The sequence below is a fragment of the Tamandua tetradactyla genome, chromosome 3 (genome assembly GCF_023851605.1).
Source record: "Tamandua tetradactyla isolate mTamTet1 chromosome 3, mTamTet1.pri, whole genome shotgun sequence".
Lineage (NCBI taxonomy): Eukaryota > Metazoa > Chordata > Mammalia > Pilosa > Myrmecophagidae > Tamandua > Tamandua tetradactyla.
The window spans coordinates 17,489,880-17,517,323 of NC_135329.1; the positions used below are offsets into that span (position 1 = coordinate 17,489,880).

At 34.5% G+C, this 27,444-nt stretch overlaps 1 protein-coding gene across 4 annotated transcripts in view; it reads right to left on the reverse strand.

The window, feature by feature from the left end:
• The window catches only part of KAT6A (lysine acetyltransferase 6A), a 175,283-nt gene that overhangs the window by 34,889 nt on the left and 112,950 nt on the right, over window positions 1–27,444 (reverse strand). For 3 of the 4 annotated variants that reach the window (XM_077152585.1, XM_077152586.1, XM_077152588.1), the window contains 5 exons: window positions 26,811–26,926; window positions 26,182–26,263; window positions 23,734–23,869; window positions 22,060–22,376; window positions 19,515–19,633 (listed from right to left, as the gene is read on the reverse strand). In XM_077152585.1, the coding sequence (XP_077008700.1) occupies window positions 19,515–19,633; window positions 22,060–22,376; window positions 23,734–23,869; window positions 26,182–26,263; window positions 26,811–26,926 (770 nt within the window). The remainder of the gene's footprint in view (window positions 1–19,514; window positions 19,634–22,059; window positions 22,377–23,733; window positions 23,870–26,181; window positions 26,264–26,810; window positions 26,927–27,444) is intronic. The other variant, XM_077152587.1, reaches the window with a different exon arrangement.

The window sequence follows — 27,444 nt, forward strand, 5'->3', positions numbered from 1 at the left end:
AATTCTCAACATATTTCAAGTTATCACCCTCACATCTAAACATAGTTGGAGAAAAATATAGAACCATGGTGTCTAGTCTCACTGCATAATTTATAACAACTAACCTCAAATGGGCCCTGATGTTTCCCTACTCTACCACTTTCCCATTCTCCAAAAAGATTATTTCATACATTCTCCTCTCTCTTCAAGCTTCCAACAACTTTTATCCCATTTTCACTTTCACCTGATGCCTTTCTTTCTCACTGAACTACATAACTAGCGGCATACAGAAGAGAATTTCCACAACTTTCCAAAGCCACATGTATATGCATACTGTCTGTGCCCATATACTGCCTTCCCTTAACACTATGGAAAAACTATGCTCCTAGCTAAAGCCAATGCCTCGATTTATGCATGAGATTACATCCTCTTTCACCTACTCAGAGACATGGTTCCGGCAATTATCCTCCCTTTCACAGCATTTTTCCCCTCCAATAGCTCATTTTCATCAGTGTGCATATGTGTGTGTGTGTGTGTTATTTCTCATATATATTAAAAGAATTATGGAGACCTGATGACATAAAGATGGAGGAATGAAAATGAAAAAGTCATTTGGGATGATAAATGTACAGCTAAAAAAAAAAAAGGAGGAGTGAGATACTCTAGGGCCTTGTCATCCCATAGAAGCTTCAAAGAACAAACAAAAACAGACATAACCATCCTTCTTGAAGTTCCAGAAAATAGTTAAAGGACTGCAGGAAGAGGGTGAGCACCAAATCAAGAAAAAGGCAACTTAAAAATGGTAGCATATTGTAGTGCCCTTGCTGACTCTCACCCTGCCTCTTCCTCAGCTCAGTGTGGAGCTGGCCCACACTCCCAGTAAAGGTTCATAGTCCCATTTCTACAAGGAGCATATACTTATTAAGTACATGTATGGTCTGTGCCAATCTGTCTGACGTACTGAAACAGGACACTTCCCACAAATTTACCATCTCAGATCTTGCTCTGTACATAGAGGTGGCTCAAAGAGGTCTCCTACAGAACACTAATCAAAGAGGTCTCCTACAGAACACTATAAAAGAGTCAAATAGCAGTTGCTTTTACAAAGGACTGGCATTATAGGGCAAGGAGTATAGTGCAAGAGGCAAGAAGAAAACTCTTTCTCCTATGGGAAAGGGGATATTCAGATCCATATAGATGGGGGAATTCCTATGACTATGTGTGCTTTCCTAGGACAAGATATACACTCAGAAAAAACTGGGGAAGACCGTATGATTTCACCTCTGGCTGTTTTCTAAACTCAAAGTTAGGACTGCTAATCTCTGAAGGAGAACACTTGCAAAGATCAACCTAAAAAAACTGCGAAGGGTGTTTTCTTTTACTTTTTATTTTTTTTCTTTTAGCTCCTGGCTTTCAAGGAACTCTGTCATAACACTACCTGGATACATGCTTATAGAATAGACACCTAAATATCTAACTTTCAGAGATAACATTAAAATATCAGAATTTTCAGGTTGTAACAAAAGATTACAAAACATACAAAAGAAAACAGTAAATGATGGCCCATTCAAAAGAGCAGGATAAAGCATCAGAAATCATCCATAAGGAAGTCTAGACCTTGGACACTCCAGCAAGGGTACTACAAAATGCTACCTGCTACCATTTTTCAGTAAAATGACAAACTCAAAGAAAATAACAAATAAAGACACAGAAATTATGAAAAGGGATCAACCAGAACTGAAGAATTGAAAATTCTCTAGAGGTGTTCAACAGCAGATTGGACCTAGCAGAAGAAAGAACCAGTGGACTTGAAGACAAATGAAATTATTCCGTCCAAGGAAAGAAAAAAATAAAAAGAATGAAGAAAAGTGAACAGAGCCTGAGATTCCTGACCATCAAGCATACTAATAATATATACACTGTGAGAACTGAGAAGGAGAAGAGAGAATATTTGAAAAAATAATGGCAGAGAACTTCTCCAATTTAATGAAAGATATGAATATACACATCCAAGAAGCTTAAACTTCAAACAGGATAAACAAAAAATGACCCATGATGAAACATCTAATTGTATAACATCAAAAAGATAAAGAGAATTCTGAAGGCAGCAAGAAACAATGCATCATGTACAAGGAAGCCTCAGTAAGATTAAGTTTCAAAGGAAGCTAAATATCAAGTTGCCATATGATCCCATTACAATCCCACTACAGGTATATGCTTGAAGAACTGAAAGCAGGGACCCAAATAGACATTTGCACACCAATGTTTATGGCCATTAGTCACAACTGCCAACGGATGGAAGCAGCCCAAGTATCCACTGATTGATGAGCAGAAGGGCAAACTATGATGTATACATATGATGGAAAATTGTGCAGCTGCAGAAAGGAATCAAGTCATGATGAGGCATGCAACAAGGTAAATGAACCCTGAAGACATTATGTCGAGTGAAATAACAGAAACAAAAGGACAAATATTGTATGGTCTCACTAATATGAACTAACTATAATGAACAAACTCTTAGAGAATTATATTCTAGAGCAAAGGTTACCAAGAGATAGAAAGTAAACAGAAATTGGGCAACTGATGATTAAGGAGCACAGAATGTTCAATAAGATTCATTGTAAAGGTTTAGAAATGAATAGCACAATACCATAGGTGGTAGTACAAAACTGTAAGTGTAATTAACAAAGCAGAATGTGAGTGGTTGAAAGACAAAGGCTAGTTTCACATATGTGACCAGAAGGAAAGCTAGAGGATAAAACTGGGACTAAATAACTTAGTGAAACCTATAGTAGACAATGATGGTAATTAATTGTATAAACATAAGAGAGTTCTTACATGAACTAGAACAAACATACATCTACATTATAAGGTGTTAAGAATAGGGTGTTATATGGGGAAAATATAATTAATATAAGCTAAGGTCTATAGTTAACAGTAACATTGTAACATTCTTTCAATATTTTAGCAAATGTACTATACTAAAGCTAAATGTCAATTATAGAGAGATATAAAGGACATGGAATTTTTTTCCTTTGGAAGAAATAAGAATGTTCTCATATTGATTGTAGTGATGAATGCATAACTGCTATTATACCAAGAGCCACTGATTGTACACTTAGGATGGATTGTATGGTGTGTGAATAAAGCTGTTATAAAAAAAAATGAACCCTAAAATACACTAAAGACTACAGTTAATAATACAACTAAAATTTTTAAAAAAGGTTGTGTCAATTTCACATCAGAAATCATGAAGTCAAATGGGCAGTAGGAAGATATATTTAAAGTAATGAAAGCAAAAATTGCCAACCCAGAATTCTATATCCAGTAAAACTGTCTTTCAAAACTTAGGGACAAGGCAGTGCAAAAGTGGCTCAGTGGCAGAATTCTCGCCTGCCATGCCACAGACTCGGATTCAATTCCCGGAGCCTGTCCATGACAAAAAAAAAAAAAATTAGGGAGAGATTAAGATATTCCCATAAACAAAAGCAAGACAGTTTTTTTTACCAGTATACCAGCCCAACGGGATATGCTACAGGGAGTTCTACAGGTTGAACAAAAAAAGTACACTAGACAGTGAAGAAATAAACATCTCCAGTAAAGGTAATGACATGGGCAAATACAAATGCCAGTACTATTGTATTTTTGTTTGTAATTCCACTTTACAGTCCCCACAGCATCTAAAATGCAAATGCATATAACGTAATGATGATAAAATGGTTTGTGGCTCATAATGTACAAATATGTAACTTTTGAAAAGAAATAAATGGGGGAGTGGTATGCTATTGAAGTTAAGCTGGCATCAAATCCAACTAGATTTTTATAGATTAGGATGTTGAATTTAACCACATGGTAACCACAAGAAAACATCAGAAAAATATGTATAGAGGGAAATAAAAAGGGATTCGAAAGGGTTCACTACAAAAGATCAATTAAATACAAAAATAGACAGTAATGGAAAAATTGAAGGACAAAAAAGGCATAAGACTTACAAAAAACAAACAGCAAAATGATAGAATTAAGTCCTATATAATCAGTTGTTACTTTGCATATAAATGGATTAAATTCTCCTCTTGAAAGGCAGAAATTGGCAGATTAGATGAAGAAATCTGACCCAACTATATGCTGTTTACAACAATCTCACCTTGAATTCAAAGACACAAGTAGGTTGACAGTGAAAGAAAAAAATACTTCATGCTCTCAAAGGAGAGTTGGGATGGCTAATAAACAGACTTTAAGTAAAAAACTGCCAGAAGGGACAAATAAGGGCATTACATACTGACTAAAAGGCCAATTCATCAAGAGATATAACAATTATAAATATATATGCACTGTGATGGTTGCATAAACTTGGCTAGGTCATGGTGTCCAATTATTCGGACAAGCAAGTTCTGGCCTGATTGTTATTGTGAAGGTATTTCATAGATGGATTTGTATCTATAGTCAGTTGACTATATTTATAGCTTATTACATCTAAAATCAACAAAGGAGATTACCCTCAGCACTAAAAGGAGTTTTCTCATTCAATCAGTTAGAAGTCTTAAAGCTAGAACTGAGGATTTCTACTTCAGTCAGACAGCTTCTTTTAGGGAATTCAATTTCAACTTCATCAGCATTTCTATCTTGCAGCTTGCCCTATGGAATTCACTTGTCAATCCTCACAATTGTATGACTCAATTCCTATAAAAATCTCTTCATATATATATATTCATCTACCCAGTTGGATCTGTTACTCTGGAAAACACTAATACATGTACCAAACAACAGAGCTCCCAAATAGATGAAGCAAACATTAACAAATTTGAAGGGAAAAACAGATCACTCTAAATTAGTAGGAGGAGACTTTAATACACCACTTTAAATAATGGATGGAACATCTAGACAAAAGATCCATAAGGAAATAGAGGACTTTAACAATACTCTAAACCAATGGGACCTAGTGGACATACATAGAAAACTTCATCCAATAAACAAAGAATTCCTTTGTTTAAACATTCCTCAAGTGTATATGGATCACTGTTTAGGCTAAACCACATGTTAGGTTTCAAAATAAGTCTTAATAAATTTTAAAAGGATATTTGAAAATAACACACTATAAAACAGTGCATCAAAGAAGAAATTACAAAGAGAAATAAGGAAATGTCTTAAAACAAAAGAAAATGAGAACACAACATACAAAACTTACAGGATACATCACAGGCAGTGTTCAAAGGGAAAATTATAGCTCTTAATACTTACACTGAGAAAAATGAAAGAACTCAGATCAGTAACCTAATCTCACACCTGGAAGAAAAAGAGCAAACAAAGCCCAAAGCTAGCAGAAAGAGGGTGCTGGGGAGTGAATGTCCTCTACAAAAGGCATGTTCAGGACTCAACCTCTGGTCCTGTGGGTATAAACCCATTGGTAAATAGGACCTTTAGATAAATTATTGGTTAAGGTGTGCTAAAACTGAATAAGGGTGGAACTCAATTCAATACGGCTAATGCCCCAATAAGGACTGTGTGACATAAAAACCAAGGAACAAGGACTGCGTACAGCCAGCTCCCAAATTCTAGTCTTCAGGAAGAAAGCGTCACCTTGCTGACATTTCAATTTTGGACCTCTAGTCTCAAAACCATGAACCATTAAATTCCTATTGTTTAAGACAACCTATTGTAAGGTATCTGTTTTAGCAACTGGAAAACCAAACCAGTTTTTGGTACTGGAAAGTGAAGTACTACTATGATAAATACTTAAAAATGTGGAAATGGCTTCGTAATTGGGTAATATGTAGAGGCTGGGAGAGCTGTGAGCTGTGTGATAGAAAGGGGATAAATTGCTTTGAAGAGACTGCTGGTAGAAAATGTGGAATTAAATGTACGTGTGATAAGGCCAGAAAAGGAAATGATAAATGTGTTATTGGAAATGGAATGAAAGATGGCCTGTGTTATAAAGTGGCAGAAAAGTTGGCAAGATGGTGTTCTGAAGCAGGATGGAAGGCAGAACTTGAAAAGAACAAACTTGGAAATTTTAGCAAAGGAGAGTTCCAAGCTAAGTATGGAAAGTACAGTCTGGTTTCTCCTTACATTTAATAGTAAACTGTGAGGAAAAAAAGCCTAAGCTGAGAAATGAACTGTTACAAGTGGTAAGAAACCAGCAATTGATGGTTTAGAAAATTCTCAGCCTATCTAGACAGTGTGCACTGAGAAAGGATCAGTAGCAGCTTCATCAGAAATCTCCCTGCAGATTTAACTGAACAATCCTTTGTAAAACAAAGAGTGGCTCAGGACTGAGAAAGGCTTCTTGACCAAAAAGGGGGAAGAGAGAAATGTGACAAAATAAAGTTTCAATGGCTGAGAGATTTCAAACAGAGTCAAGAGGTTATCCTGGAGATTATTCTCTTGCATTATATAGATATCTCTTTTTAATTTATTTTTAAGTATTGGAGTAGCTGGAGGGAAGAACCTGAAACTGTTGAGTTGTATTCCAATAGCCTTGATTTTCGAAAATGGTTGTATAAAGATATAACTTTTACAATGTGACTGTGATTGTGAAAACTTTGTGTCTGATGCTTCTTTTATCCAGGGTGTGGACACATGAGTTAAAAAATATGGATTAAATAAATAAATAAATAATGGGGGGACAAAGGGTAAAATAAATTGGGTAGATGGAAATACTAGTGGTCAATGAAAGGGAGGGGAAGGGGTATGGTATGTATGAGATTTTTCTTTTTTTCTTTTCATTTCTTTTTCTGCAGTGAAGCCAATGTTCTAAAAAATGATCATGGTGATGAATACACAATTATGTGATGATACTGTGAGCCACTGGCTGTACATAATGTACAGAATGTATGTATGTGAAGATTTCTCAATAAAAATATTTTTAAAAAAATTTTTAAAGTATGGCTGAACATGGATACAGACAGACATTTCAGTGGGAGTCAGAATTGAAAATGCAGTTATCTAGGATGGATCTGTGGGAAGTTCTGTTGTGTGATGGATTAGACATGCTTGCTGTGCACACAAAGTCAACAAAGTCCTTATAAAACTTCTATGACCAGAACCACTGCCAGCCTATAATGAAACAAAACAAGGGAGGTAATGAAAGAAGACTGACTTAAAGGGCAGACCCGTGGAAGTAAGCCTGAACTGAAAAGATCTCCAAGGACCAAGTGATAGGACCCACCAATGTTTGTGGAAAGGGTGGATCCACCCCTTCACTTGGAGGGGGCAAACTTTGTGCTCCACTGTTCAGGAATAATGCCACCATCATGGGGCAGGCCTGTGCTCCAGCATTTGACCAGAGTGTGGCAGCTATCTCATTAGTCGGAAATGGTAGGGCCTTCACCCAAGTGCACAAGGAGAACATGGCTTATGCTTAAGTGCTTGGAAGAAGCAGGGATGCTGCTGTGTCAGGTCAGGGGACAAAACAAAGATGTATAGATGACTCTCAGACCTTGAAATCTAATGGAGCTTCCCTGGGGGTTTCAGACTTATTTGGGACCCATGACCCTTGCTTTCCTTCCAATTTCTCCCTTTTGGAATGAGAATCTTTATCCTATGCCCATTCCACCATTGTATATTAGCAGTAGACAACCTCTTTTCTTGGTTTCACAGGTTGATTAAACAAGAGGAATTTTACCCCAGAGTAGACCACACATATAACTGATTTTGATGAATCTTTGTACTTAATATTGTTCTAATGTGGCTCAAGGCTTCTGGGATGTTGTGATGGAATAAATGTATTTTGCATGTGGGAGAATGGAGAGCATACTGTTGGAAACTGAAAAATACCCCACCCCATCCCTGGTCCTGCAAGTATGAACCCATTTGTAAATAGGACCTTTGAAGATGTTATAAACTAAGATGGGCCTAAATTGGATGAGGGTGGACCTTAATTCAATATGGGTGAAGTATTTAAAAGCAAATCAAAATAGACAAAGAAAGAGAGAACCCATTGGGATCAGCCAGAAAGTGGAAATCAAGAGAAAGGAAAAGATGCTGCCACATGTATCACCATGTGACTGAAAAGCCAAGGACCAAAGACTGCCAGCAGTCAGCCCCAAAATACCACAGTCTTTGGGAAAAATATATCACCTTATGATACTTCAAGTTTAGATTTCTCCTACCCTCAAAACCATGAGCCAATAATTCCCACTGATCAAACCAACCCACTGTAAGGTATTTGTTTTAGGAAAGAGAAAACTAAAACAAAAGGAAATAATAAAAGTTAGAATACAGATAATGAAATAGGGAATATAAAAACAAGAAAGAGACTCAAGAAACTAAAGTTGGTTCTTTGAAATGATCAATAAAATTGACAGATAACAACTGGCAAATAACAAAAATCAGAAATGAAGGGTGGGACATTACTACCAATCCCAAAGAAATAAAAAGGATTACAGGAGAATATCATGAATGACTGTACACCAACAGATTAAACAAACATGTGAAATGAACAATTTAAACTCACTCAAGAAGAAAATCTCAGCAGACAAGTAACAAATAAGGAGACTGAATCAGTAACCAAAAACCTACCAACAAAAAAAAAGACAGGACCAGATAGCTTCACTCATGAATCTTACCAAACATTCAAAGAAGAAGGAACCCTAATCCTTCTCAAACCTTCCAAAAAATTGAAAAGGAGGGAAAAACAGGATTCCTAATTCATTCTATGAGACCATCAAACCTTAATACTAAAGCCAGACAATGATATCACAAAAGAAAATTACCAATATCCCTAATATATAAAGATGTGAAAATTTCAACAAAATATTAGCAATTCAAATCCAGCTGCAAAGAAAATGATTATATACCATTATCAAGCAGGATTTATCCCAAGAATGCAAGGGTTGTTCAACATAGAAAATCAAGCAAATTTAATGGCATATTCACATGGAAAAGAATGAAATGTGACCCCTACTGCACAGCATACAAAAAAAGAATATCAAAAGTAATATATCACATTAATAGAATGGGGGAAAAATATGATCATCTCAATTGACACAAAAAAAGAAGCCAAGCATCTTTATTGATAAAAACACGCACAAAAGTAGTAATTGAAGGTAATTTCCTCAACATGATAAAGGGTATACATGGGGGAAAAAAAACACACAGCTAACATCACATTCAATAATTCAAGACTAAAAGCTTTCCTCTAAGATCAGGAATAAGACAAGGATGCCCGTTTTCAGCACTGCTATTCAACACTGTATTGGAGGTGCTAGTCAGAACACTTAGGCAAGAAAAAGAAATAAAAGGCATCCAAATTGGAAAGGAAGAAATAAAACTCTCCTTATCTTATTTTCCTATATAGAGAAAACCCTAAAGAATCTACAAGAAAGCTACCAGAGCTAATAAATTAATTCAGCGAAGTGGCAGGGTACAAGAGCAATACACAAGAAGTGAGCTGTGTTTCTATATAACAGTGAGGAATCATCTGAAAAGAAAAGCAAGAAAAAAATTCCATTTACAATAGCAACTAAAAGAATCAAATATCCAAGAAAAAAATTAATCACGGATGTAAAGGACTTGTATACAGAAAACTACAAATTATTACTGAAAGAAATTAAAGGAGACCTAAATAAACTGAAAGATATTTCATGCTCAGGGACTGGAAGAATTAGTATCATTAAGACATCAATACCACCCAAACCAATTTATAATTCCTCAAAATTCCAACAGCCTTTTCACAGAAACAGAATTTGAATCAAGTTCACATGGAAGGCCAAAGGGGTCCAAATAGCAAAACCATCTTGAAAAAGAACAGAGCTGGAGTACTCACATGTTCCTATTTCAAAAAAAAATACCCTGTTTATTACAAAAGCTACAATATTTAAAAACAGTGCAGTCCTGGCACAGGGAGAGACATAAATGAATGGAATAGAATTGAGAGTGCAGAAATAAAAATTCATAAAGACAAGTGATTTTTAACAAGACTGTCAAGTCCACTCAATGGGGAAAAAACAGTTTCTTCTATATAATAACTGGATATATAGTTATTAATATCCAGACTATATAAATAACTGCTATAATTCACCAACAAAAAGACAAAGCAATTAAAATATGGGCAAAGGACTTGAATAGATATTTCTTCAGAGAAAATAAATGGTGCCAGGAAAATTGAATGTCCACAAGCAAAACAATTTAAGTAGATCCTTGTCTCATACCATATACAAAAATTAACTCAAAATGGATCCATGACCTAAATATAAGAGCTAAAACCATAACTTATTAGAAGAAAACATGGGGAAACATCTTCAGGATCTGGTATTAGGCAATGGATTCTTAAGACTTTAAACCAAAAGCAACAAAAGAAAAAAAAAAAATGGAACTTCATCAAAATTAAAAACTTTTGCACATGAAAGGATATTATCAAGAAAGTGAGGGCGGGCCGCGGTGGCTCAGCGGGCAAAGTGCTTGCCTGCTATGCCGGAGGACCTCGGTTCGATTCCCGGCCCCAGCCCATGTAACAAAAAAACGGAGAAACAGAATACAATAAAACAAGAAAATGTTTAAAAATGTTTCCCTTCCTTCCTTCTATCCTTCCTTCCTTCTCTCTGTCTTTCCTTTAAAAAAAAAAAAAAAAAAAAAGAAAGTGAAAAGACAACAAAATGAAAGAAAATTTTGGAAACTATATATCTGATAAGAGTTTAACATCCAGACTATATAAATAACAGCAACAATTCACCAACAAAAGACAAATAAAGCAATTAAGATATGGGCAAAGGACTTGAATAGATATTTCTTCAAAGAACATCAACAAAGAGCCAATAATCACATGAAAATATGCTTAGCACTATTACCCATTAGAGAAATGCAGGAAACATATATTGCTTTCCCTCCAAGGGTTTTCATCTCATTCAGAGTAAAAGCCAAAGTTCTTACAGTGGCCTAGAAGATCCTTATGGAAACCCAGCCTCCCAATACTTCTCTGTCCTTAACACCTACTCTCTCCCTTACTTACTTGGTTCTAAACAATGGCTTCCTTATATTTCATTGACCATGCCAAATACACACCCCCTCTCAGGGGCTCTGAATTAACTGGAATGCTACTCCTCATTATATCCACATGGTTCATTCCCTTACCTCCTTTGGGTCTTTGCTAAATGTCAGAGGGACAGTATCTAACCCTCAATTTAAAAGCATATATCATCTATCCTCTCCCTCTGAATTCTTTCTTCTTCCTCTGCTTTTTTTCCACAATATTTACTATCACATGGCATACCATTTATTTTACCCCATCCTCACTCCAACTAAACTATAAATTCCTGAGAATTAGGATTTTGATAAAATTTCTTTTGTTTACAGTTGTATCCTCAGTGCCTGGCAAATGGTAAACTGTACTCAGTAATCTTTACTATCATGAGTTGATAATCTGATCTGTGATAATAATTTCAGCTACTATACATGTGGTGTAAACTACCACCTGTGTGCTGATAACTTGGCAAATCTACCCAGAGCCTTCCCGAGTTCCATATTCATATATACAAGTCTATATGTCACATAAGTCTGCAATTTATGTAAACATTGCCTTTCCCTCCATCCAAATAAACATCTTTCTAGATCCCCAAATTTAATATCATCATTTACTCAAAACAGAGGAATGCTGGGAGGCCCACCTGGTTCTTCCCTCTCCTTCAGCTTAAACTCCCCATTCAACATCTTATCTTTTCCATTTCATTCTAAACCTTTCTCAAAATCTCTGCCTATATCTTCTACCTTCATTTAGGCCTTAGCCACTTCTCATTCTGACTATGTAATCATTGGATTAGTATATGTCCTTCTTCAAGAATTCTTCAATCCACTTTTCACAATATCACCAGAACTCAATTTCTAAAATGCAAATATGATTATGTCACTCTCTTTTAAAAAATTCTTAAGTAGCTCCTCAATAGGTATTTAACTACTTTAAAGAGTAACTTTAATTATAAGTCACAAACTTTTTAACATGAAACACAGGATCGTCTTTATCTAGTCTATACATTTTTCTAGCTTCATCTCTTACTTAAACTCCGGTTAAACAATTTGTAGCTACAAGAGTTCAATGAGCTCCTCATAGCCAAACTGTTCCCTCCACCTGAAATTCCTTCCTCCTCTTGTGCAATATTAAACTCCTACTCATTCTTTCAACACCCTGCTCAAATGTCACCTCCACTATGATGACTCTCCATACATTTCTAGTCAGATGTTTCCTGTTTGTTCACATAGCATCTCTGGGAGTCACCACTGCCTGGATTCAAATATTGACTGATATTTAATAACTATATAACCCTGGTTAAGATAATCATTCTAAAGCTTCAACTTTTTCACCCATGAAATGAGGGCTAATCACCTGGTTGTGGGCGGGCCACAGTGGCTCAGCAGGCAAGAATGCTTGCCTGCCATGCCCGAGGACCCAGGTTCGATTTCCGGTGCCTGCCCATGTAAAAAAAATAATAACCTGGTTGTATTAAATGTGACAAATGGATATACAGTGCTTAATATAGTACCTGCCACATAGTAAAAAGATATCTATTACTAACCACACGGCCTTAATTATTTGTTTATAAATGTCTCCTTAACTAGACAATGGGCTACTCGAGGTCAGAAACACATTTTCTACTTATCAGTCCTAGCACCTGCCACTAAAACAGCTAATAGAAGTTCACATTTATCCAGTGCTCACCAAATACATGAAATACTGCTCCAATGGCTTTTCAAACATCAATTAATTTTATTCTTTCAACAAATTTATTTAGTAACTTACTTAACCAAAAGTCACTCAGCGATAGGATCTGAACCCGTGTAGGATGTTTCTAGTACCTGGGCTCTTTACTATTATTTTAATAAATATTTAATAAAGTTGTGCTAAATCACAAAATGAATAAACCCAAAATAAATCTAAGCAACCTTATAATTATACATAATTATAATAACCTTATAATTAATGCGTAAATTGACTTCAGACACTAAAACAGCCCCCAGTTCTCAATCCTTAAATTCAACAGTATTACCAAGGAAAAATCACTCCAGAAAAACAAAACAAGAAATAGTCATAGGCATACCTAAAATCCTGGCATACTAAGACTGATGTCTTACTAGTTTTCAAAACCTTACAAAGGCCAAATTATTATTTACCATTCCCCAACATATGCTTCTTTCTGTTTTCTCTCTCAAACTGAACTATAGAAAGTCCTGGCTTTGTGTAGGGCCATGTGAACTGCATAGCAGAACTGAGATCAAATCCTAGTTAGCACAAAAACATGTAAAGTGAGGAAAGATTCTGATATATATATGTTTCCATTAACACAGTGCTGTAAAAGCAGGGATGCCTATATCATAACACCTTATGGGTAGGTCTGGTGTTTTCTACCTCAACTTCACAGCAGCTTGCACACAGTAGGCTCTCAAATATTCGTTGATTTGATAGGCCAAAAATCACACTGTATCCTATAGTTATAGTATTTATTTTGTCCTAGTCTTAGCTGAACTAATGTTATTTATTCCTACTGGAAAACTTTCATTCTCTCCATTTAGCTAAATCCTAACCATCTTTGAGGACTGCGTCTTCTGTGATCAACCCAGATCACACCCATTTTTACTAATCTTAGTATACTGTGAACATCTGTAAACCTTTAGAATAATCTGTATCATGTAATACAGCAATGAATTATATTAACTAGTATTCTATGCCACTGTTTGCTGTGAATCTTCCTAAGTACATTCCCTAGTTGTATTCAGCATACACTGAATACAACATTACAGCATACACTGTAATGACTTTGCTATCGCCATAACACTGGTCTGAGTTCTAATTCCAGTTCTGCTGTTACTAGTTATGTGATTTAAGGAAAAGTTGCTCAACTAAAAATCTCATATGTAAAATGGGGATAACAATTCTTACCACATAGGGTTAAAAGCGTTTTTAAACCTAGCTTACGTTGTTTCTAATAACTGTTTAACTCTTTATCCAAAGAAAATAATTTAATAACTCACACAGATTTCAAACACACTCTATAGCTTTTCAGAACCACAAAAACAATCAAGTCCTTCAAAATTAGAAAGCAGTAACATTCACATGGAAATGTAAACCTACTATTTGGTGATGTTCTATGTAAAGATTATTGTATATATTCTGTATATTTCAAGAACGCTGATATGTTCTAATAGAATGAATACCAATGCTTCATTTTGGTGATGGATCTTTTAAGAGAAATAATTTCTTCTGAGTCCATACATAAGATCACTATTGAAATAAAATTCCAGAATAAAGGTATATACTACTAATTTTTTTTTTTGCTTCTGTTTTTCTTTTCAGAGGTGGCTCATTTTTATGGAAGTCTACATTGTATAGTTAATGATAGATCACTAAATATCAGGCAAACTATATACTTATTTCTTCTACCACTTACAAAAACAAACAAAAGCAAAAACAAATCAATCCAGGGTATGAACAGCAAAAAAAGAAAAAAATCAATCCAGGGTATGGGACAGCAAAAAATAATAACAATAATAAGGAAAAATAAATAAATAAATAATAGGTGGGATAAAGGGTAAAAAAAATTGGGTAGATTGAAATAGTAGTAGTGGTCAATGAGAGGGGGTCAATGAGAGGGAGGGGTAAGGGTTACAGGTTATATGAGATTTTTCTTTTTTCTTTTTATTTCTCTTTCTGGAGTGATGCAATGTACTAAAAATGATCATGGTGATGAATACACAACTATGTGGATGGACTGCATGTGTATGAAGATTCCTCAATAAAAATTTTTTAAAAATAAAAACAAATCAAAACCAATTAACAGATGACCCTTTCTGATAAAAATCTTGTTAAACATTCCAATACTTCTCCACTGAAACAGGTAATATATCATATAAAGTTTAATTACTCAAGATAATCACGATGTGCAAATATTGCCCCAAGCACTACTAACTGCAATATGTTTTTAAAAAAAATTTCCTATTTGACTATAAGGTCTAAGAACACAGCAACTATGATATATATATACATATATATCCCCTGCATCTAAAATAGTTCCTAGAACATACTAGGTACTCAATTAATGATGGATAGCCAGTTGGAAGGATTCAAATTTAATTATTTAACTCTTATTGGTACAGGTATAAGACTGCCTTAGACCCTGTAATAGAATCTCCTGCAAATTTCCTGAAACAAAGGTTGAAATAGCTTCTACCAAGCCATATATATGCCCTCAAAGTTGATTTTCTGCATCTTTATGAATCCCTTGTTTACCCAAACATTCTCTAATCTAACCAATAATAATTTTCCCAGTTGTCTTCACCCTAATTCCTCTACTACAGTAAGTGAAAGGAGCTGGTAGTCTCTTTGATAAGTTCTTGCTCCCTCAATCTACATATCAAATCAATCACCAAGTTCTGCTGATTCCATCTCCAAAATATATTCTAAACAACTTACTTCTCTCCCACTTTCACTGCTACCTCTCTAGTGACCGCCATCTTCTCTCATCTAGGTCACTGGAAAAGTCTCTAAATTCATTTCCCTTATTCTACTATTGCCTAATCCAATTCATTCTTCACGTAGTGACCAAAAAAAAATTTTTTAATGCAAGTCTGATCTGTTATTTCCTGCTCAAAACCATTCAATGGCTTCCCATTGTAATTATGAAGAAAAAACCAAATCCTCACTCCTGACCCCAGTCTAGCTGTGCAGCTTCATCTCACATGACTCTCTTACTCACTGTGCTGTAGCCACACTGGCTTTCTTCTAGTTTCTCAAATTTGCTAAGTTCTTACATGACTTAAGATGTTCACATAGACAGTTCCTTTATGTTTGGAATAGTCTTTTCTCTAGCTACTTGTATTGCTGACTTTATACTCATTTTTTTTTTTTTTTTTTTAAAGACAGAGAGAAGGAAGGAAGGAAGGAAGGAAGAAAGGGAAACATTTTTAAACATTTTCTTGTTTTATTGTATTCTGTTTCTCCGTTTTTGTTACATGGGCTGGGGCCGGGAATCGAACCGAGGTCCTCCGGCATAGCAGGCAAGCACTTTGCCCGCTGAGCCACCGCGGCCCGCCCTATACTCATTTTTTAATAATCTCCCATTACAATATCTTATTTTCCTCAGACCACCTATTAGGTTATAATTACAGATTTATTTGTAATTAAATTAATGTCTGACCCATTAATGAGACTAAACACTTCATGAAAGCAGAGGCTATGTCTTTTCTGTTCACGCTGTAGCTCCAGAACCATGTGACATGCATGAATACTAAATTAATGAACCTCATGGAGAAACATGAACATCATCAGAATTTTAGTGCATTACCAACGAAAATAAGCATAAATTAGACTTCCAATATCTGCTGTTTGTTTCCTTGGTGCCATATACATACACAGACATTCAAGGATTTAATAAAATGCTGAAGGGAACAATCAGATTAATGTCAATATAAATTTATATTGTCTCCACTGGGTCTTAGCATAGCTCAGCACATTTTTTAACTCTCCTCAGTCAGCTTTCTCTTCACAAAGAAATTTCATTCCTCACTGCAGAAAAATGTCATTCAAACATCTATGCATTCAACAAATATATACTAACCACTTACTACATTCCAAGCACTTGGTATTCAGCAGTGAACAAAAAGAAAGTTCCTGTTCTCATGGAACTTACATTCTAGAAATAAATATCTACCACTCAAGCAGTAGAAAGAACTATGCAGAAAAAGCAAGTAGATAAGGGGATAGAAAGTGATACATTGGGAGTGAAAGTATGCTACTTTAATTTGGGTAGTCAGGGAAGGACTCTGATAAAGTGATAAGCAGAAAATTAAACAGAGGATTGAGCCAATTAGATATGTAAACTAGAGGAACTATAATCCCAGAAGAGGGAACATTAAGTACAAAGGCTCCAAGACAGGAGTATGCTTAGTGAGTTTAAAGAAGAGGAAGACTATGGCTGGAGCAGAGTGAACAAGGCAAAAGAGCAGCCAAAAAGGGAAGGAGTAAGATCATATATGAGCTTAAAGACAAGGATAAGAATTTTGGTTTTAAAAATTCTAAGCAAGGCAGAAAGACATTGGATGTTTTCTGAGCAGAGGGAGTGTTACGATTCAATTTACATTTGAAAATAGTCATCCTGGATGAAGAATATAGACCAGGGACTGAGGTGAGGAAAAAAAGTAGAAGCAAGGAGATTAGTATGGGGAATATGATAATGGTACAAGCAGGAGGTGATGGTGACTTGGACTAAGGCAGTAAAGAGGAATGTGATTAAGAAACAGTCACATTCTGGAAATATTTTGAAAGCAGAACCATTAGGATCTGATGATGAAATGAACGTGGAGCATGAGAAAAAAAAATCAAGGATGAACCCTCTTTAGGCCTAAGCAAGTAAAAGGATAGAACTGTTATTTACTTCACTCTCTAATAAAAGGAACCACCGGGGTCCTCAGTGAAATTACTGAATCAAGAGCTAGAATAAGAGCCTGAAACATTTTGCTGTGAACCAAAGTAAATATCAATGATGGAGACATCAAAAGAACACAGGAGCCACCCTGAAGAGTCCGTCCCTGGCCAAATGTAGAACAATTTGGGCATCAAAATAAATACCGATAGCAACAAATAATAACCCATAAAATAAAAATCTATAAGCATAAGCAAAATGAAGGAAAGGTTCTTCCTTATAGGAGAATGCCAATTAACAAATGTAGAAGAAATGATGGAATTAGAAAATCATCTATTTGCAAACCGACAAATTAATGATTTCAGGCAAGAATCATCACTGGATGCTAAAACCAGCGGGGAAAAGTTTGATGAGAAATGGGATATTTATACTATCGCAAAGTATGGCCCCACAAGACAATAAATTACAGAAAGAATTTAGTAACTTTTAGTACCTTTACAGAAGAGAAACCTAGTAGAATATCACCTTAACCAAGTGATCAAAGTTAACATCACCAGTAATGAGATAATTATAAAATAAAGTGTTTTCTGATATGATGCATGAGAAGAACGTACTATGTCTGTGGCATTTCTACCAAAAATGCACCAGTTGAATTTAATCATGATGAATCATAAAACAAACTACAAAACAAATGGCCTGTACACTTCAAAATCAGTCATGAAAGATTTTTTGCTATAGGGTTATTAGTTGTACAAGGTGAAATGTGAATAAAGTCTGTAAATTAGACAATTATTATCGAATTATTAGATAGTAAGTTTGTGTTAAATTCTTGATGTGATGATTGTACTGTGGTTATGTAAGACTATGTCCTTGCTTTCATGAAACACACAAACATTTAAGGGTAAAGGGGTATTAGCTACGTGCCTGACAATTTACTCTTGAACAATTCAGGAAAAAGTATGCACATGTATTCAAATCAAGAAGAACTATCTTCCCTCCATTGAGTACCAACTGAACTCCATGTGTATTTCTACTACAATATTTATAATACTTTGTTTTACTTATTTATACAAAGGGAAACAGGCTTTAAGATGTTAAGCAACTTGTTCAAAGTAGTAGTTAGTAAATGATAGACTAAGCTTTGAACCCAGGTCCATCTGACTCAAAGCCAATACTTTGTTAAACCACGATATAGCAGAATGCTTAATAAACACTTGCTGAGTATATAATATTGCTTTTATTTTTCAAAAGTACTCATGTAATGACAGACATAAACAGTCTAGTCATCAAAGGGTCACTTAATCCAAAGAGTTTCACCTTGGGAAGGAGTAAGAATCATCAGCCGTATAAATTCTTACTTTCAAAATAAAAGAGAACTCAACTCGGTTTACACATTGAATTGGTGGCAAAGAAGGAAAAAACAGGATAAATGAACATGCTCTAGAAGAACTTTTCTGATCTAGACCCTGCTGACTTTTCCAGCCTCTCCCTACTAAATTAGTTTAGTTAATACAATTAAGCATGTTTCCCCCATCTTCAAGTCTTTGCACATGCTGTTCCTTCTGATTATATGGATTTCCATTGCCTATCATCCAAATAAATTTCTACATCTTTTAAGACCAGCTCAAATATTTCCCAAAAATGAAGCCTCTTCTGATTTTCATAGGCAGAGGTAGGTGCTTGCTCTCCTATTCTCCTAAAATACCATGTACTCCATAATTGCGTTTCTCACATTATTGAAATTATTTATTTATATGTCTCTGGTATACGAGAGTATACTTGAGAATTCCTTAATTATATCATTCCCTTTGGCATCTCCAACATCTGTCACAAAGGATTAAGGCAGAAGAAGCATTTAATAAATATTAGTTGAATTAATTAAATGGGTATTTTATCACTTGAGAGAAGCTTGCTTTGTTTTGTGTGTTTTGCTCAAATTCCAAACTCTTCTTTACATATAAGACAGAACTTAAACCAAGCTCATTTAATATTGGCAGTCAAAACAGTGTTTTTATTTGTAAAAACCCAAGCAATTCTCATGGCTTTGAAAGGAAAACCCTAACCAACAGAACTAATTATATGCATAAACTAGAAAGTAGATAAGATAGATAAGTAAGTTGCTGTTAATGCTTTACCACAATATAATTAATCCTGTTTCTCAAACCATTGCCCAACCTGAATATCCAATTTTACCTGCAGTGCTTGTTCTTGGATATCACGAAATAATTCCATATCTTTCTCAGTCATGATTTCTTGGCCCCCAAAAAGGCGCTCCTCATTTTCTTGTTTGCCATCCCAGCCATCCTGATTGTCTGTACATAAAGAAAGGGCTCAAATGTCATTTGTATTATCTTTGGTCTGATACATAAATAGAAAAAAAGGTTAAGTCTTTGCTCTAATTGAAGACCTTAATATTATCTATATAAAAGGGGAGAGCATTAAACTGTCTACTAGAAAGATACTATTCAATAAAGAATATGTACATATTATACCTACCATACAGTGAGAATCCTGACTTAAAGTTTAAAAAAAATTACATAATTAAATTGAAACTTCATTAAAAGAAATTATATCAATATATTATAACACATACAAAAGCAGAATAGGAAAAGGGCCTATAGAGTATGAAGTTTATTCAGAAATAGAATGAATATGATGCTTGTAGGATAAATTTAACACATCAACGTTCGAATATTGCTTTGTCATTCTTTGGCATTATGGAAAAAAAAAAGTTAATGTTATAACCAGACATAATTTTTATTACCTGGGTGCAAAACAGAGGAAATTGGTCCTTTTAGAATTCTCATTGATCCTGTAATCCTCACAAGGCCAATACATTCTTATCTTAGCAAAAAAGATAACCTTCAAAATAACTACCTTAACTGAAGTCAGGAAATACTAGCTCCCCTCACATTCTGGGTGCCCTTTTAAAGCACAAACTCTACAAACCTGAGGATCACAGATGATAATCCTCTGGGTAAGTAGGAGAAATTATGATAATCATCCACTAAATGGTGCATCTTCCTCAAATGGGCAAAGAAACTAGTGAAGGGAGTATTTGGGGATTATGTAGATCATTATCCTTTGCATTTGAAGATGACATTGCTGATGGCATCATGTTCTCTCTGTATGAGTGTGGCTGAAAAGACCAATTAGCGACAGACAGTTCTTTTCAAATAAACTGTACATGTATGCTGTCTGTTATTTAGTACAAGAAAAAGGAAAAGGACTCACTGCTGACAATATTCCCAAACTGAAAAAATATATATAATCTAAAGATAGTATGTGACATTAATGCCCCCAGTGCATGACCGATGGATGCAGCATAGAACTAGTACAGAAATCAGAAGCATTATATCAGATAGTACACAAACTGTACCTTAAACTCTATAATCCACAAAGAAAATGACAGAGCCAAGGCCTAACGCTCACTACTGGTTCTCTACATACTTATATGTTTGCCCTATTTCTAAAATTTTACAGATTCTTCTAATAATGTATCTGTAGAGCAAATAAATGGTTAATTAAAAAAATGTTTTTCATTAGGATTTTTGGCTTATGAGATTCTTTCCCAATTTAAATGGAGTGCATATTTTCTTTAATAAACAGGTTCTGACTAGGGTTTATCTACAGTCTACATAGCTGATAAAGGCATGAAAAATACTTGCTACCTAAAGAGTAATAAGTTGACTGCCACTCTGGTGAAAAGCCAATCAATAAGCCTAAAAGGGGGACCTAACAATGGTGGGGACTTCCTCTCCTGCACTAGACCAATCTCAACCCATTTCTATAAGTAGGAGACAGCAAATAATGAATACAATCACTTACCAATGGGATATTCAGGGGGAGGAAATCAAAGTTAAATTCTCTTGCAATAGATGACATATTATACCTTTGGCCCTCGTAATTCAGGAACTCATTCTCATTCTACTTTCCCCAGACCCCTTCTACTTTCATATAGGGTTACATTCTCTAAACTCAAGGTATGGCAATGAGACTATTTTAAACTTTTATTATATGGACAATTAACCAAGTTCTTCTGTCTTGAATTATCTGTTACGTCCTTTCCACAGATGTTTTCTCCTTTGTAAACTAGGAAACTTAGTCTAACATACAACCAAATGATCAGGAGCTATGAGAAGCTGTGTTTCTTTTCCTCTCTCTAAGTGTAATTCATTAAAAATTAAAACTATATTTGTCAAGATCTGAATCAATGACTTGATCATATTTGCATATATGTTGGGTTTTTCCTTGTGCTTAGATCAACAGCATTTTATCGTCCTCTACTCTTTCCAATTTCCTTCCTGGAATTAAGCAAATATCATGATATTCCTCACATAATCGTTTAGTAAGTTATAAAATGTAAAGTTATCCTTGATTCAAGTTTACCCTCATATTCTATAGGCAGATTCTTTGTGATTTCCCCAAGAAATGAGCTTCCTTTTACTTAAGAGCTCCCACAGGTCTATTCTACAAGGTCATCTCTGGCCTCTAAATTCCTGCCATAGAATCACTTTAATATCATCTAATCCTGTATATTTAATATGTTCTTATATTTCATAACCATTTTTTTTGTTATCAAAGTAAATCTATTCCAGATAATTGGTGTTATTCCATATAACACACTTGTGGAATACTTTTTATTTCTAAGTGAAGTAAATCTGTCCTATATAATTAGTGTTACTCCAAATAATACACTTGTAGAACACTTTTTAATTCTAAGTGAACAAATTTTTACCTGTGGGCCAATCTGAAGTGCTTGATTTTCTGTTGCCCTTTTTCCTGATTCTATATTGCTCAGAGTAGTCTACCACTTCCCCTCGAGCTTTCCGCCCATCAGGGGAAGGGGTGAAGAATTTGGTAAGGCCATCAATAAGCCCTTTGGTTTTCTTGTTGAACTTCAAGGGGACACTGCTATCTCTGCAGAAGTCCAAGCCATCTATTCGCTCTAAATATCCTTCTTCTGATGACGATGCTGATTGGCTGGAGAGAGTGATTTTACGTTTCCGACCCCTTCCAGGGCCAGTTCGAACTTTGCTGAAGGGACCTTTTGATCTAAAGAATCAAACAGGGAAAATGGTAACTATTAAAAAGAAATCTTTATAAGATATCTATTTATATGTAATATATAATTAATAAATAGCTTTATGGCTTTTTAAAAAGTCTATATTGTTAAAAAGGGTCTGTAAACTATAAATAGTATATGAGTGAGAAGTAATATTATTAGAATATACTATTTCTGGGGAGTCTAGTTATTGATTGTGAAAAAACTCAAGGACAAGAGTCAGAAGATACATGTGAGTTATAATTCTGCCACTTACTAGCTGTACATCTTGTACAAATCACAGTCTCTCTAAACATCAGTGTCTTCATCTATCTGTAAAACAAGAATTGGAGCAGAGAAAAAAACTAAAACCCTTCCAGGTATAAAGTCCTATAACACTGTGATCTCTGCACCAACTCAGTTATACCTTTACTTCTAAACACAAGGGATAGAATGATCCCTCTTTTAAAGTCAGGAGCTAAAAAATGATTTTATAGGAAAATTAAAATCTGATCATTAAGATTAAAAATACAGACTACATTACTGGTTCTGAACATTGCAGGCTGCTACTGCCCACTCATTTAAGTTCTGCAGGCTACTACTGCCCACTCATTTAAGTTATCTATCACTTTCAAGACAGTCTGAAGTGTGGAAAAAGTGGGCAGTATTTTGAGAATCTAAAGAGAGGTTCACAGGCTTGAATATGGTTTATATAACATCAAAGGTGAATTACAACAGGATACTCAAACAGAATTAGTTACTGAATCTTGCCCCACCTCCTTCAGATATAACCCAGTTTCCTAGTCCAAAAGGGGTTATTATATTCCTGATTTCTGCTAATAGATGAAAACATTCCATTTATTTTACATAAGGAAAACACAGATATAGGACCTAACTATCATCTAACAAGAAGCTATCCAGTGATTAGTATATTTAATGGAAATTAACAACTGAGACTAGAACAAGAGAGAAATTTGTGAAATGCTACAATAATATTAGTATTTTTCCTGTGTTTTTGTTTGTTTTTTAATGTAAGAGAAATAATATAAGGAAATGGTTATAAACCAGATTTTGTTGCCAGACTTCGCTTCTTCCTCTGAAAAACTAGAGTAAAATATCTACTTTCTTGGGTTGCTGAGGGAATTAAATGACTCAACATATGTACAGCATTTAGAATAGTGCTTGGCACTTATTAAGGGCTCAATATATCTTACCTATTACTATTATATACAAGCACCAGTTACAACAATGGAAATCGTTTTTAGGGGTTTTTTTCTTTTTTTTTTTCATAAAGAAGATAAATGAATCCTACACTATAGAGAAAACCCTATCCTTTTCTCCCCTCACCTTGCCACAAGTACAACTTACACCGTGTTTTGTTTCTTTAACCTGTTTTTTGGACGTCCTATTGGATTAGCATAGCGCCGTTTTATCTGTGCTGCCTTCTTTTGTAGAAGTTTTCGTCCTTTTTTCCTAGGTCGACATATTTGACATATCCACATGCCTATAAAGAAATAAAATTCCACATAAAAGCACCACAGACATAAATAAACTGAAAGATTTCAGATACTCTAAGCCAGGAGTTCTTTAAGACTTTCAGGTCAAGAACTCTTATTTGAAAATTTGATGAAAGCCACCCAGAAAAATGAACATAAAAACATATGCACAAAATTCTACAAGCAATTAGAAGGGATTGACATACATTCAGAAGTCCACACATGGATGAAGTCCACTGATCCTCAGTTAAAAATCCCTACTTTACACTTAGCACTCAGATAATAGTTTCTAAGTACAATCCTACAAAATAAAGAGCAAGATTTCCAGACAGTAATGGTTAATTCCAGGACTGTGGCAGGGAAAATACAAGATAAACTAGAATATCTAATGGGGACAGAAAACAAGGAAGTGCTCAAAAACTGATGAAGGCACATCAAAAGGAAAGAGGAACCAACTCAAAGGAGCTCCAATAACCAGATCTGGGACAATTAAACTAACAAAATAATCGTAAGAATGAATTTATAGCCCAGAAAATAAAATAAATATTCATGAGTCCACAATGATCTAAATGAATGAATGAATGAATAAATAAATAAATGAGGAGGCACAGCTCTTCCTTACAAGTAGAATTCCTGTTAATAAATGCAGAAGGAATGACGGGGGTGGGGGGGAAATCATCATTACACAAATACAGAGCAATAAGTGTTGCAGGCAAGAGTCCCTGATTGATAATAGAAGTTAGTGGGCAAAGGGAAAAAAGAGTAACTTTAAGGTGTTTATCAGGTTTCTTCACTATAATAGTGATCAAAGTTAACATTTTCAGTAATATGATGCTTGCTATGATGCTATGAAAAGGCATAACATAATTTCTATAGTATTCTTATCAAAATTTATAACCTCAATCCAATCAAGAGAAAGCAACAGATAAACACAAATTAAAATACCAGTACACTACAAAAGTATCAAAGTTGGGAAAAATAAAGTCTGGGGAATTATCATAAACTAGTGGAGACTAAAGAAATATGAAAACTAATGTAGTATAAGATTATGACTAGATCCTGATCCAGAAAGAAGCTATTAGTGGGAAAATAAGATATTCAAGTAAAATCTATTTATTAGTTTATCATTATCATATCAATATTAATTTCCTGGTTTCAATAATTACACTATAGTTTTATAGTACTAGGGAAAGCTGGATAAAAAGTGTAATGAGAACTTTACTATTTTTGTAACTTTTCTCCAATTTTGAAATTATTCAGAATTAAAAGTTTTTAAAAAATAATTTCTGCTCTAAGATGCCATAAATACACAGGAAAGAAGAACTAAGAAAATCTTTATTATCTTGAAGATTCTTGGAAGGCCTTTTGCCCAGATCTCAAATAATTTGGAATAGGTAGGGAATATAATCTTCCCATATGCATAAATGTAAGACTTTTCAAAAGGTTAACAATAAATAGAAAGGCAGAAGATGAACTCAAACAGGATTCTAAAGTGGAACAACTTGGCTATAACCTAAGGCTAAGTCCTTTTCCATCAACAGATGAAATTCTCAAATCAAACAGACAGTATCAAATATTCTATATTCATTGTACTTAACCCTATAAATCACAAAATCACAACTGAACATGGAATTTATGAGCGGCAAAAACACAGGGGTAACTAACTGGATTTTTTTTAAGAAATCATAAGCATATGGTAAGATGGTTTTCCATGGAAGTTCAATCTAAAGGCTCTCCCAGTAGGCAATTATATCCCAACTAAATATCTTTCAAGGAACAAGAGTCAAAAGAAGTAGAACATTATTCTGTACCCTTATGATTTGTACATTTATTTGCATATGTTATACTATTAAAAGGTTTTCTAAAAACTTTTAAACTTAAGAAAATGAGAATAAGCCAGAGAATCTACAGCTCTTAAGCCCCTCAAAAGTGATGAGCAATATATAATCAACATGACCTAATACAATTTCATTTCCTCCTTTAAGTTAAAGGAAGAAATATTTCAAGATATTACATAAGGCAAGTACTCTGTCTCTAGCTAAAGGGCTGGTAAGTATTTACAAATGAACCACTTCACCATCCAAGGATTCTTAAATATTGAAAAGAGAGGAAAATGATAATAAATCCATAATATATAAGAATGCTAAGATGCCTCAACAGAAGGACTAGCTCTACCTTTGAGGTGACAGCATTCTTCCTAAACATTACAATCCCAAATAGAAAGATCCAAACTATTCTTTCACTTTAACAGAGCTGATAAAACATTTTCATTAACATGTCCCTTTACAGTTCCAGTTTAATTTCAGAAAGCATTTCTCACCTTTTGGCATTCGGGTGAGTGGTGGATCACAACACTCCATGTGAAAACCTCGGTCACATGAATCACAAAAGAGCATGTTATCCTAGAAAAAAGAAGGAAAAGGATAATTCTGCTTAACCATAAGAAACAGAATCAGGATCACAATTTCACAAAATAGTAAGTTTCAAATATCTCAAAAGCTAGATGAGTTACTGTAATAGTAAAAGTTTTCTCAATTTCTGTTAAGTAAATGGACAGTTGGGAGTTGGAAAAAAGGTTTGCTTCATCCACTTTGATAAAGAACTATAATTTCATTATTTTCAAGAACAGTCAGTAACCAAAACTAAGCTAACTTTGGCTGTTGAAATTAAAAAAAAAAAAATTCCTCAATGAATGTTCCACAGGTTCAAAGAAATTCGGGGATTATTTCTTTAAGTCTCTCTAATAATATAATATCTAATTAATGTGCTTTACAAACTACCTAGATTTATCCAAGTCTATATGACCAATTATTCTAAATTACTGATGTATAATTTAAAGTCCTAAATTATGCCAGATCAAATAACCAAAAAATAGCCAATCATACTTACTGGAAAAGCCAACTGTACATTCTATGTGAAATTACCATAACAGAAAGCAAAGATACTCACAGCATTTTTGCCTTGATCTCTACAGGAGCTACATGTTTTACACTCGATGCACTGCCACCGTAAAGCCTTCACTCTAACCGTTAGTTCAGGGGAAAACTTTAAACAGGATGGATGACCTGTTAAGGAAAAAATCACTAATGAAACACTAAAGAATGATTTTTTTAATCATACTAAAGAAATGATGTAGAAAAAGCCAACTATTGTAAATACAAAATATATATCAAATAAAACAAAATGCTCCTAGAAGTATGCCGCAAATTTCTCATTAGGGCTTAGTACCACAATTCATATTTGTTAATGGTGAATAGAATTTAGAAACCACATCCTGCTCCCAAATATTGATTAGAAAAAAATTTTACGATTCCTACACTTTTATTAAGCCTTCACTAAAGCATTATATTTTCACACACATACATGAAGATAAAATATGCCCGGGTCATTTCTGGAAGAATTTTTTTAAGAAAACTATTTATGATGGTAATAATATCCTAAGAAATGGAGCTATAAACATTTTGAAAGAGAAGGATTTTACATTTCACTTTATACCCTCTGTGCTCTCATTTTTCATTCCATATCATATATTACCTTTTATATAATTTAAAAATACATAATAAAAATTCTATCACCTGTTTAT